Genomic DNA, 27,328 nt, shown 5'->3' with positions numbered 1-27,328 from the left:
CAGCAGTCATTTAGCTGTTTCCATGTTTTTGCCTTTTCTAGAATGTCATATCGTTGGAATCATATAGAATGTAGCCTTTTCAGACTTCTTTTTCTTATTAATATACATTTTAAGTGCTCTCTGTCTTTTCAAGACTTGATATCACATTTCTTTTGGCAGTGACTAATATTCCATTGTATGGATCTGTTGTTGTTCTGTTGGTCAGTGGTGCCCGACTCTTTGCAAGTCCATGGACTGTAGCACACCAGGTTTCCCTGTCCTTCATCATCTCCCTAAGTTTGCTCAAACTCATTTCCATTGAGTCAGTGATGTCATCTAACCATCTCATCCTCTGTAATCCCCTTCTCCTCCTGCCTTCAATCTTTCCTGGCATCAGAGTCTTTTCTAGTGAGTTGGCTCTTCACATCGGATGGCCAGAAGTATTGGAGCTTCAGCTTCAGCATCAGTCCTTCAATGAATATTCAAGATTGATTTCCTTTAGGATTGACTGGTTTGATCTCCTTGCACTCCAAGGGACTCTCAAGAGTCTTCTCCAACACCACAGTTTGAAAACGTCAATTCTTCGGCGCTCAGCCTTCTTTATGGTCCAACTCTCGCATCCATATATGACTACCAGAAAAACCATAGCTTTGACTATGTGGACCTTTGTCAGCATAGAATGTATGGATCTACCTCAATTTATTTATCCACTCTCTTACTGAAGGATATCTTGGTTGCTTTCAAGTTTTATCAAGTATGAGTAAAGCTGCTGTAAATATTCAGTGTGCAAATTTTTGTGTGGACATATATTTTCAACTTATTTGGGTAACTACCGAGTAACATGATCGCTGGATTAACTGGTAAGAGGTGTTTAATTTTGTGAGAAACTACTGAACTGCCTGACAAAGTGGCTGTACCATTTTGCATACCCACCAGCAATGAATAAGAGTTTCTGTTGCTCCACATCCTCACCAGGACTTAGAGGTGTCAATGTTGTATTTTCACCATTGTAATAGGCATATACATATAGCTGAGCTATTTCAAATCCTAAAAGATGATGCTGTGAAGTGTGGCCCTCAATATGCCAGCAAATTCGGAAAACTCAGCAGTGGCCACAGGACTGGAAAAGGTCAGTTTTCATTCCAATCTCAAAGAAAGTCAATGCCAAAGAATGCTCAAACTACCACACAATTGCATTCATCTCACACACTAGCAAAGTAATGCTCAAAATTTTCCAAGCCAGGCTTCAACACTATGTGAACTATGAACTTCCAGATGTTCAAGCTGGACATTTAGAAAAGGCAGAGGAACCAGAGATCAAATTGCCAACATCTGCTGGATCATCAAAAAAGCAAGAGACTTCCAGGAAAGCATCTATTTCTGCTTTATTGACTATGCCAAAGCCTTTGACTGTGTGGATCACAATAAACTGTGGAAAATTCTGAAAGAGATGGGAATACCAGACCACCTAACCTGCCTCTTGAGAAACCTGTATGCTGGTCAGGAAGCAACAGTTAGAACTGGACACGGAACAACAGACTGTTTCCAAATAGGAAAAGGAGTACATCAAGGCTGCATATTGTCACTCTGCTTATTTAACTTATATGCATAATACATCATGAGAAACACTGGGCTGGATGAAGCACAGCTGGAATCAAGATTGCTGGGAGAAATAGCAATAACCTCAGATACGCAGATGACACCATCCTTATGGCAGAAAGTGAAAAAGAACTATAGAGCCTCTTGATGAAAGTGAAAGAGAAGAGTGAAAAAGTTGGCTTAAAGCTCAACATTCAGAAAACAAAGATCATGGTATCTGGTCCCATCACGTCATGGGAAATAGATGGGGAAATAGTGGAAACAGGGACAGAGAAACAGGGACAGGAAACAGGGAAACAGAGCCCCTTTATTTTGGGGGATCTAAAATCACTGCTTTGGTGACTACAGCCATGAAATAAAAAGACACTTACTCTTGAAAGGAAAGTTATGACCAAACTAGACAGCATATTAAAAAAGCAGAGACATTACTTTGCCAACAAAAGTCCATCTAGTCAAGGCTATGGTTTTTCCAGTAGTCATGTATAGATGTGAGAGTTGGACTGTGAAGAAAGCTGAGTGCTGAAGAATTGATGCTTTTGAACTGTGGTGTTGGAGAAGACTCTTGAGAGTCACTTGGACTACAAGGAAATCCAACCAGTCCATTCTAAAGATCAGTTCTGGGTGTTCTTTGGAAGGAATGATGCTGAAGCTGAAACTCCAATACTTCGGCCACCTCATGTGAAGAGTTGACTCATCGGAAAAGACTCTGATGCTGGGAGGGATTGGGGGCAGGAGGAGAAGGGTTCGACAGAGGATGAGATGGCTGGATGGCATCACTGACTCGATGGACATGAGTTTGAGTGAACTCCAGGAGTTGGTGATGGACATGGAGGCCTGGCGTGCTGCAATTCATGGGGTTGCAAAGAGTCGGACATGACTGAGCAACTGAACTGAACTGAATATTCCATTATGTATATGTACCACAGCTTTCTTAACCATTCATCTGCTAATGGACATCTACGTTACTTTCTTGTCCTGGCTATTGTAAACAGTGCTGCAATGAACATTGTGGTATACATGTCTCTTTCAGTTCTGATTTCCTCGGTGTGTATGCCCAGCAGTGGTATTTCTGGGTCCTATGGCAATTCTATTTCCAGTTTTTAAGGAATCTCCACACTGTTCTCCATAGTGGCTGTCCTAGTGTGCATTCCCACCAACAGTGTAAGAGGGCTCCCTTTTCTCCACACCCTCTCCAGCATTTATTGTTTGTAGACTTTTTGATAGCAGCCATTCTGACTGGCATGAAATGGTACCTCATTGTGGTTTTGATTTGCAGTTCTCTGATAATGAGTGATATTGAGCATCTTTTCATGTGTTTGTTAGCCATCTGTATGTCTTCTTTGGAGAAATGTCTGTTTAATTCTTTGGCCCATTTTTCAATTCGGTTGTTTATTTTTCTGGAATTGAGCTGCATGAGCTGCTTGTATATTTTTGAGATTATTTGTCAGTTGCTTCATTTGCTATTATTGTCTCCCATTGTGAAGGCTGTCTTTTCACCTTGCTTATAGTTTCCTTAGTTGTGCAAAAGCTTTTAAGTTTAATTAGGTCCCATTTTTTTTTTGCTTTTATTTCCATTACTCTGGGAGGTGGGTCATAGAGGATCTTGCTGTGATTTATGTCAGAGAGTGTTTTGCCTATGTTTTCCTCTAGGAGTTTTATAGCTTCTGGTCTTACGTTTAGATCTTTGATCCATTTTGAGTTTATTTTTGTGTATGGTGTTAGAAAGTGTTCTAGTTTCATTCTTTTACAAGTGGTTGACCAGTTTTCCCAGCACCACTAGTTAAGAGATTGTCTTTTCTCCATTGTATATTCTTGCCTCCTTTGTCAAAGACAAGGTGTCCATAGGTGCACGGATTTATCTCTGGGCTTTCTAATTTGTTCCATTGATTTATATTTCTGTCTTTGTGCCAGTACCATACTGTCTTGATGACTGTAGCCTTGTAGTATAGTCTGAAGTCAGGCAGATTGATTTCTCCAGTTCCATTCTTCTTTCTCAAGATTGCTTTGGCTATTCGAGGTTTTTTTGTATTTCCATACAAATTGTGAAATAATTTGCTTTACTTCTGTGAAAAATACCGTTGGTAGCTTGATAGGGATTGCATTGAATCTATAGATTGCTTTGGGTAGTATACTCATTTTCACTATATTGATTCTTCTGATCCATGAACACGGTATATTTCTCCATCTATTTCTGTCCTCTTTGATTTCTTTCACCAGTGTTTTCTAGTTTTCTATATATAGGTCTTTAGTTTCTTTAGGTAGATATATTCCTAAGTATTTTATTCTTTTCATTGCAATGGTGAATGGAATTGTTTCCTTAATTTCTCTTTCTGTTTTCTCATTGTTAGTGTATAGGAATTCAAGGGATTTCTTTGTGTTGGTTTTATATTCTGCAACTTTACTATATGCATTGATTAGCTCTAGTAATTTTCTGGTGGAGTCTTTAGGGTTTTCTATGTAGAGGATCATGTCATCTGCAAACAGTGAGAGTTTTACTTCTTCTTTTCCAATCTGAATTCCTTTTATTTCCCCTGCTACTCTGATTGCTGTGGCCAAAACTTCCAAAACTATGTTGAATAGTAGTGGTGAGAGTGGGCACCCTTGTCTTATTCCTGACTTTAGGGGAAATGCTTTCAATTTTTCACCATTGAGGATAATTTTTGCTGTGGGTTTGTCAGAGATAGCTTTTATTATGTTGAGGTATGGGGTTGCAAAGAGTCAGACACGACTGAGTGACTGAACTGAACTGAACTGATGTTCATTCTATTCCTGCTTTCTGGAGGATTTTTATCATAAATGGATGTTGAATTTTGTCAAAGGCTTTCTCTGCATCTATTGACATAATCATATGGTTTGTATTTTTCAATTTGTTAATGTGGTGTATTACGTTGATTGATTTGTGGATATTGAAGAATCCTTGCATCCCTGGGATAAAGTCCACTTGGTCATGATGTATGATTTTTTTAAATATGTTGTTGGATTCTGTTTGCTAGAATTTTGTTGAGGATTTTTGCATCTATGTTCATCAGTTATATTAGCCTGTAGTTTTCTTTTTTTGTGGCATCTTTGTCAGGTTTTGGTATTAGGGTGATGGCCTTGTAGAATGAGTTTGGAAGTTTACCTTCCTCTACAATTTTCTGGAAGAGTTTGAGTAGGATAGGTGTTAGCTCTTCTCTAAATTTTTGGTAGAATTCACCTGTGAAGCCATCTGGACCTGGGCTTTTGTTTGCTGAAAGATTTCTGATTACAGTTTCAGTTTCCGTGCTTGTGATGGGTCTGTTAAGGTTTTCCATTTCTTCCTGGTTCAGTTTTGGAAAGAGTACTTTTCTATGAATTTGTCCATTTCTTCCAAGTTGTCCTTTTTATTGGCATAGAGTTGCTGATAGTAGTCTCTTATATCCTTTGTATTTCTATGTTGTCTGTTGTGATCTCTCCATTTTCACTTCTAATTTTGTTGATGAGTCTGGCTAATGGTTTGTCAATTTTGTTTATCTTATCAAAGAACCAGCTTTTGGCTTTGTTAATTTTTGCTATGGTCTCTTTTGTTTCTTTTGCATTTGTTTCTGCCCTAATTTTTAAGATTTCTTTCCTTCTACTAAACCTGGGGTTCTTTATTTCTTCCTTTTCAAGTTGCTTTAGGTGTAGAGATAGGTTATTTATTTGACTTTTTTCTTGTTTCTTGAGGTAAGCCTGTATTGCTATGAACCTTCCCCTTATCACTGCTTTTACAGTGTCCCATAGTTTTTGGATTGTTGTGTTTTCATTTTCATTCTTTTCTATGCATATTTGTATTTCTTTTTTGATTTCTTCTGTGATTTTTTGGTTATTCAGCAGTGTGTTGGTCAGCCTCTATATGTTGGAATTTTTAATAGTTTTTCTTCTGTAATTGACATCTAATCTTATTGCATTGTGGTCAGAAAAGATTCTTGGAATGATTTCATTTTTTTTTTTTTTAATTTACCAAGGCTAGATTTATGGCCCAGGATGTGATCTATCCTGGAGAAGGTTCCATGTGCACTTGAGAAAAAGTTGAAGTTCATTGTTTTGATGTGAAATGTCCTATAGATATCAATTAGGTCTAACCGATCCATTGTATCATTTAAAGTTTGTGTTTCCTTGCTAATTTTCTGTTTAATTGATCTATCCAGAGGTGTGAGTGGGGTATTACAGTCTCCTACTATTATTGTATTACTGTTAACTTCCCCTTTCACACTTGTTAGCATTTGCCTTACATATTGCAGTGCTCCTATATTGGGTGCATATATATTAATAATTGTTATATCTTCTTCTTGGATTGATCCTTTGATCATTATGTAGTGTCCTTCTTTGTCTCTTTTTACAGCTTTTATTTCAAAGTCTATTTTATCTGATATGAGTATTGCCACTCCTGTTTTCTTTTGGTCTCCATTTGCATGAAATATCTTTTTCTAGCCCTTCACTTTCAATCTGTATGTGTCCCTTGGTTTGAGGTGGGTCTCTTGTAGACAGCATATATAAAGGTCTCATTTTTGTGTCCATTCAGTGAATCTTTGTCTTTTGGTTGGGGCATTCAACCCATTTACATTTAAGGTAATTATTGATAAGTATGATCTTGTTGCCATTTGCTTTGTTGTCTTGGGTTCGAGTTAATACACCTTTTCTGTGTTTCCTATTTAGAGAAGATCATTTAGCATTTGCTGAAGAGCTGGTTTGGTGGTGCTGAATTCCCCTCAGTTTTTGCTTGTCTGTAAAGCTTTTGATTTCTCCTTCATATTTGAATGAGATCCTTGCTGGGTACAGTAATCTGGGTTTTAGTTTTTTCTCTTTCACCACTTTAAGTATGTCCTGCCATTCCCTTCTGGCCTGAAGAGTTTCTATTGAAAGATCAGCTGTTATCCTTATGGGAATCCCCTTGTATGTTATTTGTTCTTTTTCCCTTGCTGCTTTTAATATTTGTATTTGAGCTTCATGAATTTGATTAATATGTTTCTTGGGGTGTTTCACCTTGGGTTTACCCTGTTTGGGACTCTCTGGGTTTCTTGGACTTGGGTGGCTATTTCCTTCCCCATTTTAGGGAAGTTTTCAACTATTATCTCCTCAAGTATTTTCTCATGGCCTTTCTTTTTGTCTTCTTCTTCTGGGACTAATATGATTCGAATGTTGGGGCCTTTGACATTGTCCCAGAGGTCTCTGAGGTTGTCCTCATTTCTTTTCATTCTTTTTTCTTTTTTCCTCTCTGCTTCATTTATTTCCACCATTCTTTCTTCCACCTCATTTATCCTATCTTTTGCCTCAGTTATTCTACTGTTGGTTCCCTCCAGAGTGTTTTTGATCTCATTATTAATGAATAATGTTATTGCATTATTCATTATCTCTTTTTTATTTCTTCTAGGTCTTTGTTAAACATTTCTTGCATCTTCTCAATCCTTGTCTCCAGACTATTTATCTGTAACTCCATTTTGTTTTCAAGATTTTGGATCATTTTTACTATCATTATTCTGAATTCTTTTTCAGGTAGACTCCCTATCTTGTCCTCTTTTGTTTGGTTTGGTGGGCATTTATCATGTTGTTTTACCTGCTGAATATTTATCTGCCCTTTCATCTTGTTTAGATTGCTGTGTTTGGGGTGGCCTTTCTGTAGGCTGGAAGTTTGTGGTTCCTTTTTCTTGTGGAAGTTCGTCCCTGTGGGTGGGGTTAGATGAGTGGCTTGTCAAGGTTTCCTGGTTAGGGCAGTTTGTGTCAGTGTTCTGGTGGGTGGTTCTGGATCTCTTCTCTCTGGAGTGCAATGAAGTGTCCAGTAGTGAGTTTTGAGGTGTCTATGAGTTTGGTATGACTTTTGGCCATCTGTATTTTAATGCTTAGGGTTATGTTCCTGCGTTGTTCAAGAATTAGTTCTGTATGTCTTGCTCTGAAACTTGTTGGCTCGTGGGTGGAGCTTGGTTTCAGTGTACGTATGGAGGCTTTTGGATGAGTTCTTGTTGATTAATGTTCCCTGGAGTCAGGAGTTTTCTGGTGTTCTCAAGTTTTGGATTTAAGCCTCCTGCCTCTGGCTTTCAGTCTTATTCTTACAGTGGCCTCAAAACTTCTCCATCCATGCTGCACCAATGATAAAACATCTTTTGAAGACAATGGGCTGCCTTTCTGGGTGACTGGTGTCCTCCACCAGCATTCAGAAGTTGTTTTGTGGAATTTGCTCAGCGTTCAAATGATCTTTCAATGAATTTGGGTGAGAAAGTGGTCTCCCTGTCCTATTTATCTGCCATCTTAGGACAGCCTCCCCACCACTACCCCCCTGACTTACCACCTTTATGATCTCCACACCAGTTTCCAATCCCGTACTCTTAATTCATCCCTCCTCCCTACCCCCTCAACTTTTCCCCTTTGGTAGCCATAAGTTTGTTTCTATGTCTCTGAGTCTGATTCTGTTTTTGTTTTCACTATTTGATGGTGTGTTTTGATGAACAAAATATACTTTAACTTTTAATGTAAACTAATTTCTCAACCCTTTCCTTTATTATTTATTTCTTTCCCTACTGCAGAGTCATAAAGATACTCTTCTGTGTTGTCATCTAAGAGTTTTATACTCTGACTACATAGATCTTTAACCAATCTAGAATTTATTTCTCTGTTTGGTATAAATAGCAACCCAATTTCACTTTTTCTCTTATGTTTGCTCAACTGCCTAGTAGCACTTACCAATATTCTTTTGGGGTTTTGAGGGAAACTGTAGTGCAATTTTAGATCAATTTATAAAATCTTGCACATCTTATACTAGCTTTTTTTAAAGTTCATTTTTCATTGAAGTATAGTTGAATTATAGTGTTATATTTATTACTACTGTACATCAAAGTGACTCAGTTATACATATGTATGTGTGTGTGTGTATATACACATTCTTTTTCATATTCTTTTGCATTATCATTTATCACAGGATACTGAGCATAGTTTCCTGTGCTATACAGTAGGAGTTTGCTGTTTACCCATTCTGTATATACCAGTTTGCATCTGCTAATTCTAAACTCCCAGTCCAATCCTTTCCTGGCCTATACTAGTTTTTATTATTGGAAAACATTTTTTATGTTTTTATGATATGTTTTTTTTTTTTTACTTATTGGCTAGAAATATTATATGGTTTTTAAGTAAAGTATTTTGGAATGGTTTTCAATTTATAGGAAAGTGACAGAAGTAATACAGTATAGAATTGTCTTGTACTTTACCTATTTCTCATCATGTTAAAAATATTTTTGCTGTTATATTTTTGTCAAAACTAAGAAACCAGTGTGATGGACATGAGTTTGAGTAGGCTCTGGGAGTTGGTGATGGACAGGGAAGCCTGGTGTGCTGCAGTCCATGGGGTCTCAAAGAGTTGGACACGACTGAGCAACTGAACTGAACTGAACTGAAGAAACCAACATTGATACATCACTAGTAACCAAGCTCCAGACTTTATTTTGGTTTCACCAGCTTTTACATGAATTTCCTTTTGCTCCTTCAAGACCTAATCCAGGATAACACACTGCATTTGTCTTTAATTTCTTCCACTCTGTGACTATATCTACATCTTTCCTTCTTTTTTTTTTTAAATTTTATTTTATTTTTAAACTTTACAATATTGTATTAGTTTTGCCAAACATCAAAATGAATCTGCCACAGGTATACCCATGCTCCCCATCCTGAACCCTCCTCCCTCCTCCCTCCCCATACCCTCCCTCTGGGTCATCCCAGTGCACCAGCCCCAAGCATCCAGTATCGTGCATTGAACCTGGACTGGTGACTCGTTTCATACATGATATTATACATGTTTCAATGCCTTTCTCCCAAATCTCCCCACCCTCTCCCTCTGAATAGCACTGTCGTGTATTTTGTACAGTGTTCCTTAATTTGGATTTATCTGATATTTTTCTCATTATTATACTAGAGTTATGGATTTTGGGGGGAAGAATACCACTGAAGTCAAATTTGATATGATTTTTAAAATATTTTATTGATGTATAATTACCTGCAATAGAATGCAAGACCTTAGGTGTTCCACTATTGTATATGCATTTAAACAACACTAAAAACAAGGTACGGAATATTTTTATCACCTGAAAAAGTTAGCATATGTCCCATTCCAGTCAGTTCTTCTAACCATTCCATGCAAGCACTTTCTCATTTTTATCAGCAAAGTTTAGTTTTAATCTGTGTCTGGATTTCATGCAAATGGAATTGTATAATATATACCTTTTACATATGGCTTTCACTTAATACAATTTTTTAGGATTCATCTATGTTAATTTATATGTTAAAACTTTGTTCTTTCTATTGGTAAGTAGTGTTCTATTGTACTTTGGCCACCTGATGCAAAGAGCTGATTCATTGAAAAAGACTCTTAGGCTGGACAAGATTGAAGGCAAAAGGAGAAAGGGGCAGCAGATGAAGGTTAGATAGCATCACTGACTCAGTGGACGTGAATTTGAGCAAACTATGGGAGACAGTGAAGGACAGGGAAGCCTGGTGTGCTGCAGTCAATCCATGGGGTCACAAAGAGTTGGACACAACTTAGCGACTGAACAACAATTCCATTGTATGATTATATAATAACATGTTTATGTATTCTTAGTGAGGGACATTTGAGTTTTTTCAGTTTTGACTAGTATGAGTAAGGCTGCTGTAAATATTTGTGTACTTTTAGTAAAAACTTTTGGTATTTTTCTTGGAAAAATACCTGGCATGGAAATCAGTGTGGCTTGAGTAGTCATATATATATCCTTATAAGAAACTGCCAACAGCTTCCAAAGTGGTTATAACTTATTTCACTCCCATCAACAATAAGCAGATGTTCCAGTTTCTCCACATCCTTGTGAACATTTAGTGTTACTAGTGTTTTATTTTTAATTTTGCTATTTTAGCAGGTGTGGAATGGCATTTCCATATGCTATTAATCTATATTTTTCTGATAAGCAAAGATGTTGAGCACCTTTTCATGTGTTCATTAGCCAGTTGCATATTTTTTGTGTGTGACTTGCCAATTTAAGTTTTTGGTCATTTTTAAAGATTGATTTTGTTTGTTTGTTTTTTAAATAATGACTTCTAGGAGTTCTTAATACAATTTGGAATTAGTCTGTTATAAGATATATATGTTGTGAATTTTTTTTTCCAGATTGTAGCTTATCTGTTCATTTTTAAAATGATATCAGTTGGTAGGCAGAAATTTTCAATGTTGATTGAGACTATGATTTTTTTCTTTTAAAAGACATTTGTATCTGTCTAATAAATATCTACATTTCTAAGTTTGCAAAAATAGTCTATATTTGTCTTAGCTGTATAGTGTTGGTTTTATGTTTAGGTCTGTGAAGTACAGGTCAAGTTGCATATCCAATTGTTCCAGAAAATTTTGTTAAAAAGACGTTCTTTCCCCATTGAACTAATTAGCCACTTTGAATGAAAATCAATCTACTGTATATGTATTGGTTTATTTGTTGAACTCTATATTCTTTTTACAGAGCTATTTGTTCTTAAACAATATTCTTCTGTCTTGATTACTGTGGTGTTATGTCATGGAATCAAGTGTAGTAAATCCTCCAACTTTGTTTTTCTTTGTTCAAGAATATTTTGACTACTCTAGGTGTGTTGTTTTACCATAAAATTTAGAAAGCAGCTTATTTAGTTCTTTAAAAAGTCCTGCTTGAATTTTTATTGAACTGGCATTGAATCTATAAGTCAACTTAGGAAGAATGGATAGATGGGAAAACAGTGGAAACAGTGGCAGACTTTATTTTTTGGGCTCCAAAATCACTGCAGATGGTGACTGCAGCCATGAAATTAAAAGACGCTTACTCCTTGGAAGGAAAGTTATAACAAACCTAGATAGCATATTCAAAAGCAGAGACATTACTTTGCCAACAAAGGTCCGTCTAGTTAAGGCTATGGTTTTTCCTGTGGTCATGTATGGATGTGAGAGTGTGGACTCTCACATCCATACATTGGACTGTGAAGAAGACTGAGCACCAAAGAATTGATGCTTTTGAACTGTGGTGTTGGAGAAGACTCTGAGAGTCCCTTGGACTGCAAGGAGATTGGAAGGAATGATGCTAAAGCTGAAACTCCAGTACTTTGGCCACCTCATGTGAAGAGTTGACTCATTGGAAAAGACTCTGATGCTGGGAGGGATTGGGGGCAGGAGGGGAAGGGGACAACAGAGGATGAGATGGCTGGATGGCATCACTGACTAGATGGACGTGGGTCTGAGTGAACTCTGGGAGTTGGTGATGGACAGGGAGGCCTGGCGTGCTGCGATTCATGGGGTCGCAAAGAGTTGGACATGACTGAGCAACTGAACTGAACTGAACTGAATATTATTGATTCTTCTAATCTATGAGGATATTATTCTTGTTGACTTCTTTAAAGTTATTAATTTGATTTATTGAGCTATAATTTTATTTTAGTTCATTGTTTTCAGTATAGAAGTCCTTCACATTTGTTTTAGAGTTATTTGTAAGTATCAGATGACGTCAGTTGCTCAGTCGTGTCCGACGCTTTGAGACCCCATGAATTGCAGCACGCCAGGCCTCCCTGTCCATCACCAACTCCCGGAGTTCACTCAGACTCACGTCCATCGAGACAGTGATGCCATCCAGCCATCTCATCCTCTGTCGTCCCTTTCTCCTCTTGCCCCCAATCCCTCCCAGCATCAGAGTCTTTTCCAATGAGTCAACTCTTCACATGAGGTGGCCAAAGTACTGGAGTTTCAGCTTTAGCATCATTCCTTCCAAAGAAATCCCAGGGCTGATCTCCTTCAGAATGGACTGGTTGGACTCCCTGCAGTCCAAGGGACTCTCAAGAGTCTTCTCCAACACCACAGTTCAAAAGCATCAATTCTTTGGCGCTCAGCCTTCTTCACAGTCCAACTCTCACATCCATACATGACCACAGGAAAAACCATAGCCTTGACTAGACGAACCTTTGTTGGCAAAGTAATGTCTCTGCTTTTGAATATGCTATCTAGGTTGGTCATAACTTTCCTTCCAAGGAGTAAGCGTCTTTTAATTTCATGGCTGCAGTCACCATCTGTAGTGATTTTGGAGCCCAGAAAAACAAAGTCTGACACTGTTTCCACTGTTTCCCCATCTATTTCCCATGACATGATGGGACCGGATGCCATGATCTTCGTTTTCTGAATGTTGAGCTTAAAGCCAACTTTTTCACTCTCCACTTTCACTTTCATTAAGAGGCTTTTTAGTTCCTCTTTACTTTCTGCCATAAGGGTGGTGTCCTCTGCATATCTGAGGTTATTGATATTTCTCCCGGCAATCTTGATTCCAGCTTGTGTTTCTTCCAGTCCAGTGTTTCTCATGATGTACTCTGCATATAAGTTAAATAAACAGGGTGACAATATACAGCCTTGACGAACTCCTTTTCTGTAAGTATAGGTATTTTTAATACAATTTTATTTATTTTTGGCTGCACTGGGTCTTCATTACTGTGTGGGCTTTTCTCTAGGTGTGGCAAGAGGGATTGCTGTTCATTGTGGTGCATGGGCTTTTCATTGCAGTGGCTTCTCTTCTTGTGGAGCACAGGCCCTAGGACATGTGGGCTTCAGTAGTTGAGGCACATAAGCTTAATAATTGTGGTTCCCAGGCTGTAGAGCACAGGCTCAGTAGTTGTGGTGCACAGGGTTAGTTGCTCTGCAGCATATGAGATCTTCCCAGACGAGGGATCAAACCCATCTCTCCTGCTTTGGCAGGTGGATTCTTTACCACTGAGTCTCCAGAGAAGCCCTATTTATAGATATTTTTATGCTATGGTAAGTAGTATTGATTTAAATGTTTTATTTCCCTATTTTTGTTGTTAGCAAATATAAATACAATTGATTTGTTTTATCTTATTCTGAATTGAAAATCAAAAGTTGCAAAAAAATTAGAAAGATGCCCTATATACCCATCACCCACTTGCCCAATGATAACACCTTACATAAGTATGCTTCATGAAAAGTATACTTTTAAGTATGTATTATCAAAACCAGGAAATTTAGATTGCAGACCTAACTCAAAGTTTACCAATTTTTGTATGTACTTACTCTTTGTTGCTTTTGCATATATTTCTATGACATTTTATCATATATATAGATTTGTATAACCACCATGACAGTCAACATACAGAACTGTTACATTGCCATGAAGAAACTCCTTCATACTAGCCTTTATTGTCACATCCTCCCTCCTTTTCCTTAACCTCTGATTCTGTCCTCCATCTCTCTAATTGCCTCATTTCTAGAATTTTATATAAATGGAATCCAATAGCTTTATGGCTTTTTGAGCTTGGGTTTTCATCACATAGCATAATGCCCTTAAGATCCCTCCATAGCATTGCATGTATCAATATTTTTTCTTTTTTAATTGCTGAGTAGTATAACATTGTGTGGGTATACCACAGTTTGCTTAACCATTTAACCACTGGGGAGTATTTGATTTGTTTCTAGTTATGAACTATTATAAGATAAGCATGCCATGATTGTTTGTGTACAGGCTTTTCTGAAAACATTAGTTTCAGTTCCTCTAGAATAAATTCCCAGGAATGCAGTTGCCGGATCATGCAGTAAGTGTGTGCTTTTTTTTTTTTGGCTGTGCTGGGTCTTTGTTGCTTTGCATGGGCTTTGTCTAGTTGCAGTGAGCTGAGGGTATTCTCTAGTTGCTGTGCATGGACTTCTCCCTGCAGTGGCTTCTCTTTGTAGCAGAGCACAGGATGTAGGGCGGGCAGGCTCAGTTAGTTGTGGTGCACAGACTTAGTTGCCCTGTGGCATGTGGAATCTTCCCAGACCAGGGATCAAATCAAGTCCCCTGCATTGGCAGGCAGCTTCTCCACCTTTAGACCACCAAGGAAGTCCCAATATGTTTACTTTTAAAAGAAATTCCCAGACTGACTTGCAGATGGTAACATATTATATACCCACCAATAATGTGTAAGAGAATCATGTTTCCACATCCTCATTATCATTTGATACTTAGCAGCATTTTAAATGTTAGCCATTTAAATTTGTTTGTGTGTATGCCATTTCCTCAGTCATGTTCAACTCTTTGCAGCCCCATAGAGTATATCCTGCTGGGTTCCTCTGTCCATGGAATTTTCCAGTTAAGAACTCTGGAGTGGGTTGCCATTTCCTCCTCCAGGACATCTTCTTGACCCAGAGATCAAACCCATGTCTCCTGTGTATCCTGCATTACAGATGGATTCTTTACTCACTGAGCCATCAGGGGAAGCCCATTTAAATATGTTTAGTGATTTTCATTTTTATTTCTTTAATGGGCAGTGATGTTGAACAGCTTTTCATATTTTTACTTGCCATCATGTATCTTCTTGGTGAAGTGTCTCTTCAGCTTTCTTGTGCATTTTCTAATTGGATTATCTTTCTGATTAATTTACAGTGTGTATTCTGTATACAAGTCTCTTTTGTCAGATATGTGATTTACAAATATTTTCCCCCAGTTGATGATTGTGCTTTCATCTTGTCAACAGAGAAGTTTGCAAAGCATAAGATTTTATTTATCTATTTTCCCTTTTTGCTTTGTTTTTATTGAAGGATGGTTGATTTACAGTGCTGTTTCAATTACTGCTATACAGAAAGGTAATTTAGTTATATATATTTGTGTGTGTGTGTGTGCTCAGTCTCTCTGTACTCTCTGACTCTTTGAGACCGTATGAACTGCATCCTGCCAAGCTTCTCTGTCCATGGAATTTTTCAGGCCAGAATACCAGAGTGGGTCACCATTTCCTACTCCAGGGGATCTTCCTAATCCGGGGATTGAACCCACATCTCTTTCATCTCCTGCATTGGCAGGTGGATTCTTTACTACTGCACCACCTAGGAAATCATAGCAAAATGATTTACTTATGCATATATACACATTCTTTTTAATATATTTTTTCCATTGTGGTTTATCATAGTATATTGAATATAGTTCTCTGTGCTATACAAGAAGACCTTGTTTATCTCTTCTATGTATGAAAGCTTACCTCTGCTAACCCCAACCTCCCATACCATCCCTCCCTCATAATTCCTCCCCTTTGGCAACCACTAGTGTGTTCCGTATGTCTGTGGTTATGTTTTTGTTTCATAGGTTCACTTGTGTCATATTTTAGATTCCACATAGAAATGTTATCTTATAGTATTTGTCTTTCTCTTTCTGACTTGCTTCACTCAGTATGATAATCTCTAGTTGCATCCATGTTGTTGCAGATGGTATTATTTCATTATTTTTATGACTGAGTAGTATTCCATTGTATGTATGTACCATGGCATCTTTATCCATTCATCTGTCATTGGACATTTAAGTTGTTTTCATATTTTGACTGTTGTGAATAGTGCTGCTATGAACATAGGGGTGTATATACTTTTTTGAACCATAGTTTTGTCTGAATATATGCCCAGGAGTGTGATTGCTGGATCATATGGTAATTCTCTTTTAGTTTTTTGAGAAACTTTCATACTGCTTTCTACAGTGGTTGTACCAACTCACATCCCCACCAACAGTGTAGTGGAGGGTTACCTTTTCTCTATATCCTCTCCAGCATGTTATTGTAGACTTTTTAATGATGGCCTTTCTGATTGGCGTGAGATGGTACCTCACTGTAGTTGATTTGCATTTCTCTAATATTAGCAATGTTGAGCATCTTTTCATGTGCCTACTAGCCACCTTTATTTTTTCTTTGGTGAAATGTCTGTTTAGGCCTTCTACTCATTTTTAAATTGGGTTGTTTGCCTTTTTGTTGTTGAGTTATACATTTTTCATTTTTGGATCATGCCTTTAGTGTCATAACCAAGAACTCTTAGCCTAACCCTAGGTCACAAGAATTTGCTTCTAAATTTTCTTCTAAAAGTTTCTTAGCTTTAGGCTGTTTTGTTTTATATTTAACAGCTTTACTGGTATAGTTCACATAATGTATAATTTGCCTTTTTAAAGTGTATACTTCAGAAATTTTTAGATATTCACAGAGTTGTAGAACAGCCTTCACAATCAATTTAAAATACTTTTATCACCTCTAAAAGAAACCCCATACCCTTAGCAATCACTGACCCTCCATTTTCCTCCAATCCTCCTAGGCCTAGACAAATACTAGTCTACTTTCTATATTTATAGATTTGTCTGTTCTGGAATTTCTTATAAATATGCAATATATGGTCTCTTGTATCGACCTTTTCATTTGGCATAATGTTTTCAAAGTCCATCCTTGTTATTACATATATCAGTATTTTATTCTTTTTCATGGCTGAATAATATTCCATTGTATGACTATATCATATTTTGTTTATCCATTTATCAGTTGAAAGATGTTTGAGTTGTTTATACTAGATTGGTGAAAAAGTAGTTGTAGTTTCAGATGTGAATTTTAAATCATTATAACTAGGCTCAAACAGCTCTTTATTAATCAAAATAAGAACCATTAAAATCAACACATTTTTGCCAATGAGAGATAAGTTTGTTTATTCCTGTCTTGCAAAAATCCATGCTTTGGGATTCAACAAACTTGAAAAGTATTTTCTGCCTCCTGCTGGTTGTGGAAGCATTTTTCCCTGCAAAAAGTCATCAAGATGCTTGAAGAAGTGGTAATCAGTTAGCAAGAGATCAGGTGAATGTGGCGGATGAGGCAAACCTTTGTAGCCCAATTCATTCTAATTTTTTTGGTGGGGGGGGAGGTTTGCTGACAGAGAAATCTTTATTAAATCTTTAAAAATGATATTATTCAAGACACACAAAGGGGAAATGAGTGATGAGAAAAGAAAGTACTATTACAAAAGTAGTCCCAGGATATTAGGTTTATCACAAAATTCTTTCCATGAGTTAGTTAATCTTTTCCATTTTTGTTTCAAGGAGGATATTTGACCCCTTGGAATTAAGAGTCTTCTCCTACTTTAACCAAATTACTAGAGCCAATGAATATTCAAGTGAAATCTTATCCAAATTCAGGGCTCCCCTAACCACAGAGGACCCTCTGCCTGAGTATTGTTCCTGAAACTCACACAGAAGCACAGAATGGAGGCCAAGTTTTTTGCATGAGATGCAGTAAGTTTTCCAAGGAGATGGTTGATCCCAGAAAACACACAGCTACTTTTGAAGCATTGGTTATATGATATGCAGATGGATGTTATTGTGGAGAAGAATTGGTTCCTTTTTTGGTGACCAGTGCTGACTGTAGTTAGTTAGTTAGTTCAGTCACTCAGGCATATACGACTCTTTGGGAGCCCATGGGCTGCAGCACACCAGGCCTCCCTGTCTATCACCAACTCCCGGAGTTTACTCAAACTCATTGTCCATTGAGTTGGTGATGCCATCCAGCCGTCTCATCCTCTGTCGAACCCTTCTCCTCCTACCCTCAATCTTTCCGAGCATCAGGGTCTTTTCAAATGAGTCCGTTCTTCACATCAGGTACCCAAAGTATTGGAGTTTCAGCTTCATCATCAGTCCTTCCAATGAATATTCAGGACTGATTTCCTTCAGAATGGACTGGTTGGATCTCCTTGCAGTCCAAGGGACTCTCAAGAGTCTTCTCCAACACCATAGTTCAAAAGCATCAATTCTTCGGCACTCAGCTTTCTTAATCATCCAACTCTCACATCCATACATGACTACTAGAAAAACCATAGCTTTGACTAGACAGACCTTTGTTGGTAAAGTAATGTCTCTGCTTTTTAATATGCTGTCTAGGTTGGTCATAACTTTTCTTCCAAGGAGCAAGCGTCTTTTAACTTCATGACTACAGTCACCATCTGTAGTGATTTTGGAGCCAAAAAAACCCTAAAGTCTCTCGCTATTCCCATTATTTTCCCCATCTATTTGCCATGAAGTGATGGGACCAGATGCCATGATCTTAGTTTTCTGGATGTTGAGTTTTAAGCCAACCTTTTCACTCTCCTCTTTCACTTTCATCAAGAGGCTCTTTAGTTCTTCTTCACTTTCTGCCATAAAGGTGGTGTCATCTGCATATCTGGGGTTATTGATATTTCTCCTGGCAATCTTGATTCCAGCTTGTGCTTCATCCAGCCCAGCATTTCTCATGATGTACTCTGCATATAAGCTAAATAAGCAGGGTGATAATATGCAGCCTTGACATACTCCTTTTCCTATTTGGAACCAGTATGTTGTCCCACATCCAGTTTTAATTGTTGCTTCCTGACCTGCGTACAGATTTATCAAGAGACAGGTAAGGTGGTCTGGTTTTCCCATCTCTTTAAGAATTTTCCACCATTTGTTGTGATCCACAATCAAAGGTTTTGGCATAGTCAATAAAGCAGAAATAGATGTTTTTCTGGAACTCTCTTGCTTTTTTGATGATCCAGCAGATGTTGGCAATTTGATCTCTGGTTGCTCTGCCTTTTCTAAAACCAACTTGAACATCTGGAAGTTCATGATTCACATACTATTGAAGCCTGGCTTGGAGAATTTTGAGCATTAGTTTGCTAGCATGTGAGATGAGTGCAATTGTGTGGTAGTTTGAATGATCTTTGGCATTGCCTTTCTGTGGGATTGGCATGAAAGCTGACCTTTTCCAGTCCTGTGGCCACTGCTGAGTTTTCCAAATTTGCTGACATATTGAGTGCAACACTTTCACAGCATCATTTTTTAGGATTTGAAATAGCTCAACTGGAATTCTGTCACCTCCACTAGCTTTGTTCATAGTGATGCTTCCTAATGCCCACTTGACTTCACATTTCAGGATGTCTGGCTCTAGGTGAGTGATCACACCATTGTAATTATCTGGGTCATGAAGATCTTTTTTATATAGCTCTTCTGCGTATTCTTGCCACGTCTTCTTAATATCTTCTGCTTCTGTTAGGTCCATACCATTTCTGTCCTTTATTGAGCCCATCTTTGCATGAAATGTTCCCTTGGTATCTCTAATTTTCTTGAAGAGACCTCTAGTCTGTCCCAATCTATTGTTTTTCTCTATTTCTTTGCACTGATCACTGAGGAAGGCATTCTTATCTCTCCTTGCTGTTCTTTGGAACTCTGCATTCAAATGGGTATATCTTTCCTTTTCTCCTTTGCTTTTTGCTTCTCTTCTTTTCATAGCTATTTGTAATGCCTCCTCAGACAGCCATTTTTGCTTAGATAAAGAAGATAATTGTGACTTCCTTCAAAAGGTCCCATGCTTGCACTACTACATTCAGTGCCCCTAACCCTGCAGCAGGCCACCACCGGCTCACACCTCCACCAGAGACTCCTAGACACTCATGGGCAAGTCTGGGTCAGTCTCTTGTGGGGTCACTGCTCCTTTCTCCTGGGTCCTGGTATGCACAAGGTTCTGTTTGTTCCCTTCAAGAATCTATTTCCCCAGTCCTGTGTAAGTTCTGGCAGCTCTATGGTGGGGTTAATGCTGACCTCCTCCAAGAGGGCTTATGCCATACCCAAGTCTGCTGGACCCAGAGTCCCTGCCTGTGTGGCAGTCTACTGCTGACCCGTACCTCCACAGGAGACACTCAAACACAGTTCTGTCTCAGTCTCTGGAGTCTCTGGATCCTGGTGGGCACAAGGTTTGTTTGAGCCCTCTGAGCATCTCTGGCAGGTATGGGTTTTGACTCTAAATGCAATTTTGCCCCTCCTACCATCTTGCTGGGGCTTCTCCTTTGCCTTGGACATGGGACATCTCCTCAAAGTTGCTCCACTTTTTTTGTTGTTGTTGTTGTTAACCAGTGCCGGCTGTAGGCTTTGCAGTTTTCAGTGCATCTAATTGATCTGTCTCTTGGACTGCAAGGAGATCAAACCAGTCAATCCTAAAGGAAATCAGCCCTGAATGTTCATTGGAAGGACTGATGCTAAAGCTGAAACTCCAATAATTTGGCCACCTGATGACTAGAGATCTCCTAAGAAAATTATAGATATCAAGGGAACATTTCATGCAAAGACGGGCTCGATAAAGGACAGAAATGGTATGGACCTAACAGAAGCAGAAGATATTAAGAAAAGGTGGCAAGAATACACAGAAGAACTGTACAAAAAAGATCTTCATGACCCAGATAATCACGATGGTGTGATCACTCACCTAGAGCCAGACATCCTGGAATGTGAAGTCAAGTGGGCCTTAGGAAGTATCACTATGGACAAAGCTAGTGGAAGTGATGGAATTCCAGTTGAGCTATTTCAAATCCTAAAAGATGATGCTGTGAAAGTGCTGCACTCAATATGCCAGCAAATTTGGAAAACTCAGCAGTGGCCACAGGACTGGAAAAGGTCAGTTTTCATTCCAATCCCAAAGAAAGGCAATGCCAAAGAATGCTCAAACTACCACACAATTGCACTCATCTCACACGCTAGTAAAGTAATGCTCAAAATTCTCCAAGCCAGGCTTAAGCAATATATAAACCATGAACTTCCAGATGTTCAAGCTAGATTTAGAAAAGGCAGAGGAACCAGAGATCAAATTGCCAACATTTGCTGGATCATCAAAAAAGCAAGAGAGTGCCAGAAAAACATCTATTTCTGCTTTATTGTCAGTATAGATTCATGGATTTCTATTTTATTTAGCAGATTATAATCCATCACTATCATTAATTTGTTGCTCAAGTTTTCCTAAATTTAACCAGTGAGCCACTTGTTCAAGATTATTCCTCTGTCTTTTTTATATATCCCCATCATTTTTTGAGTCTTTACTTACTTCTGATCTATCATATCATTTTTGAAAGAATACTCATTTTACTAATATCTATATATCCTTATATATTTAAATATTTCCTTACTCTTAGAATTTTACATTGTAGACTTTAAAAATGCTAAACTGTGTTGTGATGAAAATTCTGGTAACTGGGTATTAATGTAAATCCAAAATTATTTACCTGGCATAATAATTTTCTAGAAGAGGATTTGTTAAATTGCCCTCTAGAAAAATTATACCTATTAATATCAGTCAGTTCAGTCACTCAGTCGTATCTGACTCTTTGCGACCCCATGGACAGCAGTGCACCAGGCTTCCCTGTGCATCACCAACTCCTGGAGCTTGCTCAAACTCTTGTCCATCGAGTCAGTGATGCCATCCAACCATCTCATCCTCTATGGTCCCCTTCTCCTCCTGCTTTCAATCTTTCCCAGCATCAGGGTCTTTTCCAATGAGTCAGTTCTTCGCATCAGGTGCCCAAAGTATTGGAGTTTCGGCTTCATCGTCAGTCCTTCCAATGAATATTCAGGACTGATTTCCTTTAGGATGGACTGGTTGGATCTCCTTGTGGTCCAAGGGACTCTCGAGAGTCTTCTCCAAAACCACAGTTCAAGACCATCAGTTCTTCAGTGCTCAGCTTTCTTTATCATCCAACTCTCGCATCCATACATGACTACTGGAAAAACCATAGCTTTGACTAGACAGACCTTTGTTGGAAAAGTAATGTCTCTGCTTTTGAATATACTGTCTAGGTTGGTCATAACTTTTCTTAAGGAGCAAGCGTCTTTTAATTTCATAGCTGCACTCACCATCAGCAGTGATTTAGGAGCCCCCCAAAATAAAGTCTGCCACTGTTTCCACCTATTCCCCATCTATTTACCATGAAGTGATGGGACCAGATGCCATAATCCTAGTTTTCTGAATGTTGAGCTTTAAGCCAACTTTTTCACTCTTTTCTTTCAGTTTCATCAAGAGGCTCTTTAGTTCTTCACTTTCTGCCATAAGGGTGATGTCATCTGCATATCTGAGCTTATTGATATCTCTCCTGGCAATCTTGATCCCAACTTGTGCTTCATCCAGCCTGGCATGTCTCATGATATACTCTGCATATAAGTTAAATAAGCAGGGTGACAGTATACAGCCCTGATGTACTTCTTTCCCTATTTGGGACCAGTCTGTTGTTCCATGTTCATTTCTAACTGTTGCTTCTTGACCTGCATACAGATTTCTCAAGAGACAGGTAAGGTGGCCTGGTATTCCCATCTCTTTAAGAGTTTTCCACAGTTTATTGTGATCCACACAGTCAAAGGCTTTTGCATAGTCAATAAAGCAGAAGTAGATGTTTTTCTGGAACTCTCTTGCTTTTTTGATGATCCAACAGATGTTAGAAATTTGATCTCTGGTTCCTCTGCCTTTTCTAAATCTAGCTTGAACATCTGGAAATTCACAGTTCACATACTGCTGAAGCCTGGCTTGGAGAATTTTGAGCATTACTTTACTAGCGTGTGAGATGAGTACAATTGTGCAGTAGTTTAAACTTTCTTTAGCATTGTCTTTCTTTGGGATTGAAATGAAAACTGACCTTTTCCAGTCCTGTGGCTACTGCTGAGCTTTCCAAATTTGCTGACATATTGAGTGCAACACTTTCACAGCATCATCTTTTAAGATTTGAAATAGCTCAACTGGAATTCCATCACCTCCACTAGCTTTGTTCATATTGATGCTTCCTAACGCCCACTTGACTGCATTTCAGGATATCTGGCTCTAGGTGAGTGATCACACCATTGTGATTATCTGGGTCATGAAGATCTTTTTTCTACAGTTCTTTTATGTATTCTTGTCAGCTCTTCTTAATGTCTTCTGCTTCTGTTAGGTCCGTACCATTTCTGTCCTTTATGGAGCCCATCTTTGCATGAAATTTTCCCTTGGTATCTCTAATTTTTTAAAAGATATCTCTAGTCTTTCCCATTCTATTGTTTCTTATCTCTCCATGCTATTCTTTGGAACTCTGCATTCAAATGTATGTATTTTTCTTTTTCTCCTTTGCCTTTCACTTCTCTTCTTTTCTCAACTATTTGTAAGGCCCTCTCACACAACAAATTTGCCTTTTTGCATTTCTTTTTCTGGGGGATGATCTTGAGCCCTGCCTCCTGTACAGTGTCACGAACCTTCATCCATAGTTCTTCAGGCACTCTGTCTGTCAGATCTAATTCCTTGAGTCTATTTGTCACTTCCACTGTATAATTGTAAGGGATTTGATTTAAGCCTGCAGTTTATGCAGGCCCGTGTGGGAAAATTGACTTGATCCTAGATCCAGGCAAGGTAAGTCAGGAGCCTATACTGACATTTGTATTAATAAAAGGTAAAAATGATCAAAAAGTAAAGTAGACTCCAAAAAAAGTGCTTATGTGTTATCCCATCTATATGTATATTCCATGTGTGTGTGTGTGTATCTCCTAATCAAGCCTTTTTGGCAAACAGAACACTGAAGATCAGCACAGAGTACCAACACTGTTCCCCTGTAACACGAGACAGTCTTGTCTCTCTGTCTTCACCCACTGCATACCAAACACTCTGTGCATTAGCTCATCATTTATCTAGTAGTCTAAGGAAAAACTGAATCAGATCGCTTATGGAGTGGTTTACAATAGATACTCGTAATCCCTACTGCCCGATAATCTGTTTTAGTGGTCTGATATTATGTCTAAGAAACAGCATTTTTAATAAACACACTGGATGATTCTGATACCCTAAGTTTGAGAACTACTACACCACTACACTTTCCAGAACATATCTGAAATGTGTTGTTTTATCAGATGTTTTATTGGCTTCAAAATAATAGCATTTTTAAAAAGCTTTCAGCCAGAATTTACTTTTTTGTTGTTATTAGTTAATAGGATGAGTAAGTCTAGGAATTGTAATTACTTTTTTTTGTCATCACTAGTTCTAACCAAGCAACTCTAAGTTGGTGAGAATAGAGAGAAATAATCCTGTTGAACTCTATTTCACCCTTCATTCCCTATCCTGGAGACTGCCTTCTTGAGCCAATTCACATTCTTTTCGGATGATACCTCAACACATTTTCTTTCCTGTCAATATAGTTTGGTGAGATAAATTCATATCATGGAAAAAATATGATTTTATCAAAATTTTGTTATGATGTTAACATATATTATCACATAAGTATATATCAAGTAATTATTTAAAAACTATTTTTAAAATACAAATAATATTTTTTATGTAGGAGGAGCAAAGAAAAAAAGAAACAGCTTGTATAAAAGGTACTTTTTCTCAACAGTTTATTAGAATAAGTCATAATCAACTTTTAGCAATTCACATTTTAAAGAATCGAGAGGCTATCTTAAATATATACTAGATATCTAAATATTTTTAAAATCATGAAAACTCAAGGGAAATATCTATTTATTAGTATATGAATGAGCATTTTTTTAGAAAACAAAATTTGCAATGTCCTATCTTAAAATGTGAAATTTTAATTTTTTTTTGTCCCTTATTTATACCCAAAGGTATCAGAGTCAGTGCCATAGAGACATGATGGAGAGTCAAAAGCATGAGCATTTTGTAACCCTTTAGATATTGACTTAGTACCTCAAAGCCTTACTGTCCTACATAAGTTTAGAAATGCAGAATATAGAATGTAATAAGGTATTTAAAACAGCTTTAAAATTAATGTTACATATTCACATCAAAACTATGTAAAATATCATAAAAGATGTTGTTTTAAGATATTTTGTAAATGTGATATTTTCTAAAACTTAACATTTTTATTTGCAACTGTACAGCATAAATAATGTAATGGGAGAAGCATGGGACTTACAGTAACACAGATCTAGAACAAAGTCCGTTTTGTATCTGGTTTTGGTGACTCATTTCTCTAAGTCTCAGTCTCAGTAATATCTTTTGTGAAAAAGGTTGATAACTACCTTGAGTAGTAATTGAAAGATTGAAAGGATAAATGAGATCTGGAAGTATATCAAACTGCTGTGCAAATTCTAAGGCATTATATATGAATGTTAATTTAGTTGTTACTTTAATTAGTATAAAGCCAGTTTGATCCCATGGTGGACAAACATTTTGTAATTTAGCTGCTTTGACCCTATGAACTATAGGCTTCAAGGCTCCTCTGTCCATGGAATTCTCCAGGCAAGAATACTGAAGTGGATAGTCATTCCCTTCTCCAGGGGATCTTCCCCACCCAGGGATCAAACCCGAGTCTCCCATATTGCAGGCGGATTCTTTACCATCTGAGCCACAGGGAAGCCCCAATTTATCTGCTTAAGGAGATATTTTAAAATTTATTATTTTTCTCTTACTTTTCTTTTTTTAATTGAAAGATAATTGCTTTACAGAATTTTGTTGTTTTCTGTCAAACCTCAACATGAATCAGCCATAGCTATACATATATCCCCTCCCTTTTGAACCTCCCTGCCATCTCCCTCCACATCCCACCCCTCTAGTTGATACAAAGCCTCTGTTTGAGTTTCCTGAGCCACAATTTATTTTTTAAATAAGATAATATTTAGCCCTAAATAGTTAAACTATCTGCCATCTCTGATTTTAAGGGACAGTCCAGAACTGAGCTTTCTAGCCTGTTTAGAATCTTCTTCTGTTAAGACAGGTCAATTTTATTTAGAATAGATTTTTCTACTCTGGTCTATCATGAAAATATTGCTGATTCCCCATTAAATATTTAACATTGTGTAGATATTGATAGCAACTTAGAATTTTCACTGTTGCATTATTCTGTTCCTAAAAACCCTAAAAAGAGTTTGAATTTTAGAAAGTAACATTATCCTTATATTAAGATTTGTCTCATGAATATGCAATATTCATAGTAAATCTGTTTTGTTTTGTTTTGTTTTGTTTTACAGCAAATAATGGTTATTCTAAAGATGATTTCTGCCTTGCAACGAAAAAAGTCATTTGTGACCCCTCAGAGTCTAGCTCGGCAACAAATCCCAGCAGTGTTACCTTAAGCTTATCAACATTACCATCTGATTTTTATTACAGCCAAAGTGTAGAAATAGCTGATGACTGGTATTCTGATGATTCTCAAATGAAAAAGAGCCCTTCGATGCCTTTTCTCGGGGAGCCTCTAGTGGAAAAAGTATTTTCATACTTGACAACCATTCCATTAGAACAATGTACTGAAAATGTACTAAATATGACACTTCGTGATGATCAAAAAGATGATAACCTTAAGGAAATATTTACGCGAAGAAATACAGAGGTTGAAATACAAAACCTTCAACATAATACTGAATGACTTTTTTCTTTTGAAACTTTGTGTACCCTGAAATCATGTAAAGTTAAAACTGAATTACCAGCTTCTGAGTCTCTTAACATGTCCATGCTAATATTATTTCTTTTGTTCTTTACCATAGAGTGGTCCTACTTCCCTTTCCAATTATTTGTAGAAACAAAATTACAGGAAGAAGTACAGTGATATCATAAACATTAAGTTTAACTCCTTGTATCTCATCAAAGGATATAATAGATAATACAAATGTATTTTAACACATAGGAGAATACTTTAAGAAATCCTCAGCACAGATACATTTTAAATAAAGCATTTGCAGCGTTTCTTTATACCTCTGACATTTTCAGTTTTATTTCAGTGTGGGTAAGACTGGGCAGAATACTTCCATCAGCTATTCTGATTTTTAAATACATAAATCACCTACCATTTAAATCTTATTATGCCATGATTTTCATAAGCAATATAACTTTGCTCCTCTAGGGGAGCCTGGAACACTGAAAAATACAGAAAATAATTTTCTTTGCCCTATCCTATGTCTGTTTCTCAGAATGACCCTCTGACCCTTACCCCACTATGATGAAGATATAAGCGGTTATGTTCATAAGTACCTGACTCAAGCTAGGATGAACCAGAATTTCTCTCTAGTCTGAGAAATCCTTGGTCAAATTTCAATTTATGGCTCCAAGGAATTTTTGACACCTACCCCATAATTAATCATTTTTTCTTTCTCATAAATACTCTTCATGTAATTAGGCCCTGTTTTTCTTTCTCTTGAGAAAAACAATGAAATATATCATTACTTTTTGTGCTTAAAACACTCATACTGGGACTTGTGCATATCTTCCCAAGAGATAAATCATGTCT

General features: G+C 37.6%; 1 protein-coding gene across 1 annotated transcript in view; it reads left to right on the top strand.

Moving 5' to 3' along the window:
- C3H1orf185 (chromosome 3 C1orf185 homolog) overlaps nt 1–26,660 on the top strand; it is a 50,146-nt gene extending 23,486 nt beyond the window's left edge. The window contains exons 5-6 of the mRNA XM_070362340.1: nt 24,428–24,464; nt 26,076–26,660. Coding sequence (XP_070218441.1) covers nt 24,428–24,464; nt 26,076–26,470 — 432 coding nt within the window. The 3' untranslated portion in view covers nt 26,471–26,660. The remainder of the gene's footprint in view (nt 1–24,427; nt 24,465–26,075) is intronic.
- Nucleotides 26,661–27,328: the final 668 nt, after the last annotated feature.

The sequence above is a fragment of the Bos mutus genome, chromosome 3 (assembly GCF_027580195.1).
Source record: "Bos mutus isolate GX-2022 chromosome 3, NWIPB_WYAK_1.1, whole genome shotgun sequence".
Lineage (NCBI taxonomy): Eukaryota > Metazoa > Chordata > Mammalia > Artiodactyla > Bovidae > Bos > Bos mutus.
This window is presented reverse-complemented; position numbering and strand designations above follow the sequence as displayed.